The sequence below is a fragment of the Carassius auratus genome, chromosome 32, assembly GCF_003368295.1.
Source record: "Carassius auratus strain Wakin chromosome 32, ASM336829v1, whole genome shotgun sequence".
In the NCBI taxonomy this organism is placed as follows: Eukaryota; Metazoa; Chordata; class Actinopteri; order Cypriniformes; family Cyprinidae; genus Carassius; species Carassius auratus.
Window position 1 is genome coordinate 17,696,787 of NC_039274.1, and position 10,530 is coordinate 17,707,316.

General features: G+C 40.9%; 1 protein-coding gene across 1 annotated transcript; it reads right to left on the reverse strand.

Annotated features, from left to right (window-relative positions):
* Positions 1–2,931: 2,931 nt before the first annotated feature.
* Positions 2,932–8,266, reverse strand: LOC113052393 (mucin-5AC-like). The gene is made up of 4 exons (XM_026216840.1): positions 5,057–8,266; positions 3,860–3,969; positions 3,641–3,750; positions 2,932–3,073 (listed from the first exon to the last, which is right to left on the reverse strand). The coding sequence occupies exons 1-4, from the start codon at positions 8,247–8,249 to the stop codon at positions 2,932–2,934; spliced, it is 3,555 nt and encodes a 1,184-aa protein (XP_026072625.1). The 5' UTR covers positions 8,250–8,266.
* Between the last annotated feature and the right edge of the window lie 2,264 nt (positions 8,267–10,530).

Sequence of the window (10,530 nt, forward strand, 5' to 3'; positions counted from 1 at the left end):
TTCTAATCTCATAGTCATAGCACTGCTGTGAAAGGCCTTGGTGTTTGTTCAAGCAAATTAGGCCATCTTTCATATTGCATTTCACAATCTGTCCGAGTTGTGAAAGAGGAGCTCCAGGATAACGTTTCGCACGACACTGTATTTCCATTAATGCTGAGCATAAGGTAGAATAGGTTTTAGTCATTCTTTCAATAGGTATTATTTCACCACCATCTGGACCTGTTGTTGGGTTCCCAAAGTCGTTCCAATCTGTCCAATGGCAATTACATGCAGGGGTAGAAGTAAGGGTGCCAGTGTTCAATGTTGTGGATGTTGGAGACGTAGTTGATGGTGCTGCAGATGTTTTTGTTGTTGGAGTTGTCATTATGGAGGAATTTTGGACCAAAGTTGTTTTAGTCATTGATGAAGTCAGGCTGTTTGAGAACACTGGTGAAGATGTTGTCATTGTTGATGGAGTTGTGGGTATGCTTTTACCAGTGGGGGAACTCTGGACTCTTGGTGTTGTAATTTGTGCAAATCTACTTGTTGAAGAAACTGAAGGTGTAGCAGAATAAATAGTGGAAGTTCTTGCTGTATTTGCTGATATGCTTGTACTTGTGGAGGAAATAAGGCTTGTCGATGCCATAATTGGTGTCGTAGGCATGCTGATTGAAAAAGTTGGTGAATGTGTATCAGTAGAAATTTTTATTGATGTATCTCTCGATATGCTTGTAGTGGTGAAGAAACTTTGGTCAATTAATGTTGTACTTGGTGGTATGTGCATGGTTGTTGATGGCGTTGTTGCAGCTGTGCTAAGTGATGGTGTTGTGATGTTGCTACAATTTTCATCACAACAGAATGTTCTAATCTCATAGTCGTAGCATTGCTGTGGAAGGCCTTGGTGTTTGTTCAAGCAAATTAGACCATCTTTCTTACTGCATTTCACAATCTGTCCAAGTTTGGAAAGAGGAACTTCAGGATAACGCTTTGCACGACACTGTATTTCCATTAGTGCTGAGCATAAGGTAGGATAAGTGTCAGCTATTTTTTCAATAGGTACAATTTCACCACCATCAGGGCCTGCTGTTGGGCTCCCAAAATCATTCCAATCTGACCAGTGACAATTACATCCAGGGGTAGGAGTAAGGGTGATTGCTTTCAATGTTGTGGATGTTGGAGACATTATTGATGAATCTGTAGATTTTTTGTTGTTAGAGTTCTAGTTATGCCTGTCATGCTGGAGGAATTTTGGACCAAAGTGATTTTAGTCAGTGGCGATGTCATGCTGGTTGAGAACACTAGTGAAGGTGTTGTAATTGTTGATGGAGTTGTGGGTATGCTTGTACCAGTGGGGGAATTCTGGACTCTTGGTGTTGAAATTTCTGTAAACCTTTTTGTTGAAGAAACTGAAGGTGAGACAGAATGCATCGTAGAAGTTGTTGTTGATAAACTTTTGCTTGTGTAAGAAGTAAGGTTTGTTGATGTATTAAATGGGGTTCCAGGCATGCTGGTTGAAAAAGTTGGTGAAGATCTACCAGTAGAAATTGTTGTTGATGTGTCTGTGGATATTCCTGTAACTGTGGAGGAACTTTGGACCACTGATGTTGTACTAGGTGGTAAGTGCATGCTTGTTGATGAAACTGTTGTAGTAGCTGTACTTAGTAAAGATGTGATATTTCTACAGTTTTCATCACAACAGAATGTTCTAATCTCATAGTCATAGCATTGCTGTGCAAGGCCTTGGTGTTTGTTCAAGCAAATTAAACCATCTTTCGTACTGCATTTCACAATCTGTCCAAGTTTTGAAAGAGGAACTTCAGGATAACGTTTTGCACGACACTGTACTTCCATTAGTGCTGAGCATAAGATAGGATAAGTGTCAGTTATTTTTTCAATAGGTACAATTTCACCACCATCAGGGCCTACTGTTGGGCTCCCAAAATCATTCCAATCTGACCACTGACAATTACATCCTGGGGTAGGAGTAAGGGTAATTGCTTTCAATGTTGTGGATGTTGGAGACATTATTGATGAAGCTGTAGGTGCTTTTGTTGTTGGAGTTGTAGTTATGCCTGTCATGCTGGAGGAATTTTGGACCAAAGTTATTTTAGTCAGTGGCGATGTCATGCTGGTTGAGAACACTGGTGAAGGTGTTGTAATTGTTGATGGAGTTGTGGGTATGTTTGTACCAGTGGGGGAATTCTGGACTCTTGGTGTTGACATTTCTGTAAACCTTTTTGTTGAAGAAACTGAAGGTGAGACAGAATGCATCGTGGAAGTTGTTGTTGATAAACTTGTGCTTGTGTAGGAAGTAAGGTTTGTTGATGTATTAACTGGGGTTCCAGGCATGCTGGTTGAAAAAGTTGGTGAAGATCTACCAGTAGAAATTGTTGTTGATGTGTCTGTGGATATTTCTGTAACTGTGGAGGAACTTTGGACCACTGATGTTGTACTAGGTGGTAAGTGCATGTTTGTTGATGAAACTGTTGTAGTAGCTGTACTTAGTAAAGATGTTGTGATATTTCTACAGTTTTCATCACAACAGAATGTTCTAATCTCATAGTCGTAGCATTGCTGTGCAAGGCCTTGGTGTTTGTTCAAGCAAATTAGACCATCTTTCATACTGCATTTCACAATCTGTCCAAGTTTTGAAAGAGGAACTTCAGGATAACGTTTTGCACGACACTGTACTTCCATTAGTGCTGAGCATAAGGTAGGATAAGTGTCAGTTATTTTTCAATAGGTACAATTTCACCGCCATCGGGGCCTGCCGTTGGGCTCCCAAAATCGTTCCATTCTGACCAGTGACAATTACATCCAGGGGTAAGAGTAAGGGTGACTGCTTTCAATGTTGTGGATGTTGGAGACGTTATTGATGAATCTGTAGATGTTTTTGTTGTTAGAGTTGTAGTTATGCCTGTCATGCTGGAGGAATTTTGGACCAAAGTTATTTTAGTCAGTGGCGATGTCGTGCTGGTTGAGAACGCTGGTGAAGGTGTTGTAATTGTTGATGGAGTTGTGGGTATGCTTGTACCAGTGGGGGAATTCTGGACTCTTGGTGTTGACATTTCTGTAAACCTTTTTGTTGAAAAAACTGAAGGTGAGACAGAATGCATCGTGGAAGTTGTTGTTGATAAACTTGTGCTTGTGTAGGAAGTAAGGTTTGTTGATGTATTAACTGGGGTTCCAGGCATGCTGGTTGAAAAAGTTGGTGAAGATCTACCAGTAGAAATTGTTGTTGATGTGTCTGTGGATATTCCTGTAACTGTGGAGGAACTTTGGACCACTGATGTTGTACTAGGTGGTAAGTGCATGCTTGTTGATGAAACTGTTGTAGTAGCTGTACTTAGTAAAGATGTTGTGATATTTCTACAGTTTTCATCACAACAGAATGTTCTAATCTCATAGTCGTAGCATTGCTGTGCAAGGCCTTGGTGTTTGTTCAAGCAAATTAGACCATCTTTCGTACTGCATTTCACAATCTGTCCAAGTTTTGAAAGAGGAACTTCAGGATAACGTTTTGCACGACACTGTACTTCCATTAGTGCTGAGCATAAGGTAGGATAAGTGTCAGTTATTTTTTCAATAGGTACAATTTCACCGCCATCGGGGCCTGCCGTTGGGCTCCCAAAATCGTTCCAATCTGACCAGTGACAATTACATCCTGGGGTAGGAGTAAGGGTAATTGCTTTCAATGTTGTGGATGTTGGAGACGTTATTGATGAAGCTGTAGGTGCTTTTGTTGTTGGAGTTGTAGTTATGCCTGTCATGCTGGAGGAATTTTGGACCAAAGTTATTTTAGTCAGTGGCGATGTCATGCTGGTTGAGAACACTGGTGAAGGTGTTGTAATTGTTGATGGAGTTGTGGGTATGTTTGTACCAGTGGGGGAATTCTGGACTCTTGGTGTTGACATTTCTGTAAACCTTTTTGTTGAAGAAACTGAAGGTGAGACAGAATGCATCGTGGAAGTTGTTGTTGATAAACTTGTACTTGTGTAGGAAGTAAGGTTTGTTGATGTATTAACTGGGGTTCCAGGCATGCTGGTTGAAAAAGTTGGTGAAGATCTACCAGTAGAAATTGTTGTTGATGTGTCTGTGGATATTCCTGTAACTGTGGAGGAACTTTGGACCACTGATGTTGTACTAGGTGGTAAGTGCATGCTTGTTGATGAAACTGTTGTAGTAGCTGTACTTAGTAAAGATGTTGTGATATTTCTACAGTTTTCATCACAACAGAATGTTCTAATCTCATAGTCGTAGCATTGCTGTGCAAGGCCTTGGTGTTTGTTCAAGCAAATTAGACCATCTTTCGTACTGCATTTCACAATCTGTCCAAGTTTTGAAAGAGGAACTTCAGGATAACGTTTTGCACGACACTGTACTTCCATTAGTGCTGAGCATAAGGTAGGATAAGTGTCAGTTATTTTTTCAATAGGTACAATTTCACCGCCATCGGGGCCTGCCGTTGGGCTCCCAAAATCGTTCCATTCTGACCAGTGACAATTACATCCAGGGGTAAGAGTAAGGGTGACTGCTTTCAATGTTGTGGATGTTGGAGACGTTATTGATGAATCTGTAGATGTTTTTGTTGTTAGAGTTGTAGTTATGCCTGTCATGCTGGAGGAATTTTGGACCAAAGTTATTTTAGTCAGTGGCGATGTCGTGCTGGTTGAGAACGCTGGTGAAGGTGTTGTAATTGTTGATGGAGTTGTGGGTATGCTTGTAACAGTTGGGGAATTCTGGACTCTTGGTGTTGACATTTCTGTAAACCTTTTTGTTGAAAAAACTGAAGGTGAGACAGAATGCATCGTGGAAGTTGTTGTTGATAAACTTGTGCTTGTGTAGGAAGTAAGGTTTGTTGATGTATTAACTGGGGTTCCAGGCATGCTGGTTGAAAAAGTTGGTGAAGATCTACCAGTAGAAATTGTTGTTGATGTGTCTGTGGATATTCCTGTAACTGTGGAGGAACTTTGGACCACTGATGTTGTACTAGGTGGTAAGTGCATGCTTGTTGATGAAAATGTTGTAGTAGCTGTACTTAGTAAAGATGTTGTGATATTTCTACAGTTTTCATCACAACAGAATGTTCTAATCTCATAGTCGTAGCATTGCTTTGCAAGGCCTTGGTGTTTGTTCAAGCAAATTAGACCATCTTTCGTACTGCATTTCACAATCTGTCCAAGTTTTGAAAGAGGAACTTCAGGATAACGTTTTGCACGACACTGTACTTCCATTAGTGCTGAGCATAAGGTAGGATAAGTGTCAGTTATTTTTTCAATAGGTACAATTTCACCGCCCTCGGGGCCTGCTGTTGGGCTCCCAAAATCGTTCCAATCTGACCAGTGACAATTACATCCAGGGGTAAGAGTAAGGGTGACTGCTTTCAATGTTGTGGATGTTGGAGACGTTATTGATGAATCTGTAGATGTTTTTGTTGTTAGAGTTGTAGTTATGCCTGTCATGCTGGAGGAATTTTGGACCAAAGTTATTTTAGTCAGTGGCGATGTCGTGCTGGTTGAGAACGCATGTGAAGGTGTTGTAATTGTTGATGGAGTTGTGGGTATGCTTGTACCAGTGGGGGAATTCTGGACTCTTGGTGTTGACATTTCTGTAAACCTTTTTGTTGAAGAAACTGAAGGTGAGACAGAATGCATCGTGGAAGTTGTTGTTGAAAAACTTGTGCTTGTGTTGGAAGTAAGTTTTGTTGATGTATTAACTGGGGTTCCAGGCATGCTGGTTGAAAAAGTTGGTGAAGATCTACCAGTAGAAATTGTTGTTGATGTGTCTGTGGATATTCCTGTAACTGTGGAGGAACTTTGGACCACTGATGTTGTACTAGGTGGTAAGTGCATGCTTGTTGATGAAACTGTTGTAGTAGCTGTACTTAGTAAAGATGTTGTGATATTTCTACAGTTTTCATCACAACAGAATGTTCTAATCTCATAGTCGTAGCATTGCTGTGCAAGGCCTTGGTGTTTGTTCAAGCAAATTAGACCATCTTTCGTACTGCATTTCACAATCTGTCCAAGTTTTGAAAGAGGAACTTCAGGATAACGTTTTGCACGACACTGTACTTCCATTAGTGCTGAGCATAAGGTAGGATAAGTGTCAGTTATTTTTTCAATAGGTACAATTTCACCGCCATCGGGGCCTGCCGTTGGGCTCCCAAAATCGTTCCATTCTGACCAGTGACAATTACATCCAGGGGTAAGAGTAAGGGTGACTGCTTTCAATGTTGTGGATGTTGGAGACGTTATTGATGAATCTGTAGATGTTTTTGTTGTTATAGATGTAGTTATGCCTGTCATGCTGGAGGAATTTTGGACCAAAGTTATCTTAGTCAGTGGCGATGTCATGCTGGTTGAGAACGCTGGTGAAGGTGTTGTAATTGTTGATGGAGTTGTGGGTATGCTTGTACCAGTGGGGGAATTCTGGACTCTTGGTGTTGACATTTCTGTAAACCTTTTTGTTGAAGAAACTGAAGGTGAGACAGAATGCATCGTGGAAGTTGTTGTTGATAAACTTGTGCTTGTGTAGGAAGTAAGGTTTGTTGATGTATTAACTGGGGTTCCAGGCATGCTGGTTGAAAAAGTTGGTGACGATCTACCAGTAGAAATTGTTGTTGATGTGTCTGTGGATATTCCTGTAACTGTGGAGGAACTTTGGACCACTGATGTTGTACTAGGTGGTAAGTGCATGCTTGTTGATGAAACTGTTGTAGTAGCTGTACTTAGTAAAGATGTTGTGATATTTCTACAGTTTTCATCACAACAGAATGTTCTAATCTCATAGTCGTAGCATTGCTGTGCAAGGCCTTGGTGTTTGTTCAAGCAAATTAGACCATCTTTCGTACTGCATTTCACAATCTGTCCAAGTTTTGAAAGAGGAACTTCAGGATAACGTTTTGCACGACACTGTACTTCCATTAGTGCTGAGCATAAGGTAGGATAAGTGTCAGTTATTTTTTCAATAGGTACAATTTCACCGCCATCGGGGCCTGCCGTTGGGCTCCCAAAATCGTTCCAATCTGACCAGTGACAATTACATCCATGGGTAAGAGTAAGGGTGACTGCTTTCAATGTTGTGGATGTTGGAGACGTTATTGATGAATCTGTAGATGTTTTTGTTGTTAGAGTTGTAGTTATGCCTGTCATGCTGGAGGAATTTTGGACCAAAGTTATTTTAGTCAGTGGCGATGTCGTGCTTGTTGAGAACGCTGGTGAAGGTGTTGTAATTGTTGATGGAGTTGTGGGTATGCTTGTACCAGTGGGGGAATTCTGGACTCTTGGTGTTGACATTTCTGTAAACCTTTTTGTTGAAAAAACTGAAGGTGAGACAGAATGCATCGTGGAAGTTGTTGTTGATAAATTTGTGCTTGTGTAGGAAGTAAGTTTTGTTGATGTATTAACTGGGGTTCCAGGCATGCTGGTTGAAAAAGTTGGTGAAGATCTACCAGTAGAAATTGTTGTTGATGTGTCTGTGGATATTCCTTTAACTGTGGAGGAACTTTGGACCACTGATGTTGTACTAGGTGGTAAGTGCATGCTTGTTGATGAAACTGTTGTAGTAGCTGTACTTAGTAAAGATGTTGTGATATTTCTACAGTTTTCATCACAACAGAATGTTCTAATCTCATAGTCGTAGCATTGCTGTGCAAGGCCTTGGTGTTTGTTCAAGCAAATTAGACCATCTTTCGTACTGCATTTCACAATCTGTCCAAGTTTTGAAAGAGGAACTTCAGGATAACGTTTTGCACGACACTGTACTTCCATTAGTGCTGAGCATAAGGTAGGATAAGTGTCAGTTATTTTTTCAATAGGTACAATTTCACCGCCATCGGGGCCTGCCGTTGGGCTCCCAAAATCGTTCCATTCTGACCAGTGACAATTACATCCAGGGGTAAGAGTAAGGGTGACTGCTTTCAATGTTGTGGATGTTGGAGACGTTATTGATGAATCTGTAGATGTTTTTGTTGTTATAGATGTAGTTATGCCTGTCATGCTGGAGGAATTTTGGACCAAAGTTATCTTAGTCAGTGGCGATGTCATGCTGGTTGAGAACGCTGGTGAAGGTGTTGTAATTGTTGATGGAGTTGTGGGTATGCTTGTACCAGTGGGGGAATTCTGGACTCTTGGTGTTGACATTTCTGTAAACCTTTTTGTTGAAGAAACTGAAGGTGAGACAGAATGCATCGTGGAAGTTGTTGTTGATAAACTTGTGCTTGTGTAGGAAGTAAGGTTTGTTGATGTATTAACTGGGGTTCCAGGCATGCTGGTTGAAAAAGTTGGTGAAGATCTGCCAGTAGAAATTGTTGTTGATGTGTCTGTGGATATTCCTGTAACTGTGGAGGAACTTTGGACCACTGATGTTGTACTAGGTGGTAAGTGCATGCTTGTTGATGAAACTGTTGTAGTAGCTGTACTTAGTAAAGATGTTGTGATATTTCTACAGTTTTCATCACAACAGAATGTTCTAATCTCATAGTCGTAGCATTGCTGTGCAAGGCCTTGGTGTTTGTTCAAGCAAATTAGACCATCTTTCGTACTGCATTTCACAATCTGTCCAAGTTTTGAAAGAGGAACTTCAGGATAACGTTTTGCACGACACTGTACTTCCATTAGTGCTGAGCATAAGGTAGGATAAGTGTCAGTTATTTTTTCAATAGGTACAATTTCACCGCCATCGGGGCCTGCCGTTGGGCTCCCAAAATCGTTCCAATCTGACCAGTGACAATTACATCCTGGGGTAAGAGTAAGGGTGACTGCTTTCAATGTTGTGGATGTTGGAGACGTTATTGATGAATCTGTAGATGTTTTTGCTGTTAGAGTTGTAGTTATGCCTGTCATGCTGGAGGAATTTTGGACCAAAGTTATCTTAGTCAGTGGCGATGTCGTGCTGGTTGAGAACGCATGTGAAGGTGTTGTAATTGTTGATGGAGTTGTGGGTATGCTTGTACCAGTGGGGGAATTCTGGACTCTTGGTGTTGACATTTCTGTAAACCTTTTTGTTGAAGAAACTGAAGGTGAGACAGAATGCATCGTGGAAGTTGTTGTTGATAAACTTGTGCTTGTGTAGGAAGTAAGGTTTGTTGATGTATTAACTGGGGTTCCAGGCATGCTGGTTGAAAAAGTTGGTGAAGATCTAACAGTAGAAATTGTTGTTGATGTGTCTGTGGATATTCCTGTAACTGTGGAGGAACTTTGGACCACTGATGTTGTACTAGGTGGTAAGTGCATGATTGTTGATGACACTGTTGTAGTAGCTGTACTTAGTAAAGATGTTGTGATATTTCTACAGTTTTCATCACAACAGAATGTTCTAATCTCATAGTCGTAGCATTGCTGTGCAAGGCCTTGGTGTTTGTTCAAGCAAATTAGACCATCTTTCGTACTGCATTTCACAATCTGTCCAAGTTTTGAAAGAGGAACTTCAGGATAACGTTTTGCACGACACTGTACTTCCATTAGTGCTGAGCATAAGGTAGGATAAGTGTCAGTTATTTTTTCAATAGGTACAATTTCACCGCCATCAGGGCCTGCCGTTGGGCTCCCAAAATCGTTCCAATCTGACCAGTGACAATTACATCCAGGGGTAAGAGTAAGGGTGACTGCTTTCAATGTTGTGGATGTTGGAGACGTTATTGATGAATCTGTAGATGTTTTTGTTTTTAGAGTTGTAGTTATGCCTGTCATGCTGGAGGAATTTTGGACCAAAGTTATTTTAGTCAGTGGCGATGTCATGCTGGTAAAGAAAGCTGATGAAGGTGTTGTAATTGTTGATGTAGTTGTGGGTATGCTTGTACCAGTGGGGGTATTCTGGACTCTTGGTGTTGTAATTTGTGTAAACTTTTTTGTTGAAGAAACTGAAGTTGAGGCAGAAAGCATTGTGGAAGTTGTTGATAACATCGTGCTTATGTAGGAAGTAAGGCTTGTTGATGTCTTAACTGGGGTTGCCGGCATGCTGGTTGAAAAAGTTGGTGAAAATGTACCAGTAGAAATTGTTGTTGATGTGTCTGTGGATATTCCTGTAACTGTGGAGAAACTTTGGACCGCTGATGTTGTACTTGGTGGTGTGTGCATGTTTGTTGATGATACTGTTGTAGCTACTGTATTTAACGACTCTGTTGTGATGTTTCCGCAGTTTTCATCACAACAGAATGCTCTAATTTCATATTCATAACACTGCTGTGAAAGGCCTTGGACTTTGTTTTGGCAAACTAGTCCATCCTTCATATTACATTTCACAACCTGTCCAAGCTGTGAAAGAGGAACTCCAGGATAATGTTTTGCACGGCATTGCACTTCCTTTAGTGCTGAGCATATGGTAGGATAAGTGTCAGTTAGTCTTTTAATAGATACTACTGCACCACCATCAGGACCAGTTGTTGGGCTTCCAGAGTCAATCCAATCGGACCAATGGCAAATACATCCAGGTACAGGAGTAAGGGTGGTTGTTGTCTTTGTTGTGGATTTTGGAGAAAATGCTGAGGCAGTTGTAGTAAATGCTATTGTTGACAGAGATGTTGATTTACTTGTAACAGTGGAGGAGGTT

What these genes read in the sequence shown, in the direction of transcription:
- LOC113052393 (XM_026216840.1), bottom strand. Translation starts at nt 8,249, where the DNA reads ATGCCTGGAACCCCAGTTAATACATCAACAAACCTTACTTCCTACACA. An exon ending in TGAGATTAGAACATTCTGTT is followed by an intron (nt 3,970 to 5,056) that starts GTGATGAAAACT and finishes TTCCTACACAAG; the next exon opens with TACAAGTTTATCAACAACAA. An exon ending in AGTCCAGAATTCCCCCACTG is followed by an intron (nt 3,751 to 3,859) that starts GTACAAACATAC and finishes AAATTCCTCCAG; the next exon opens with CATGACAGGCATAACTACAA.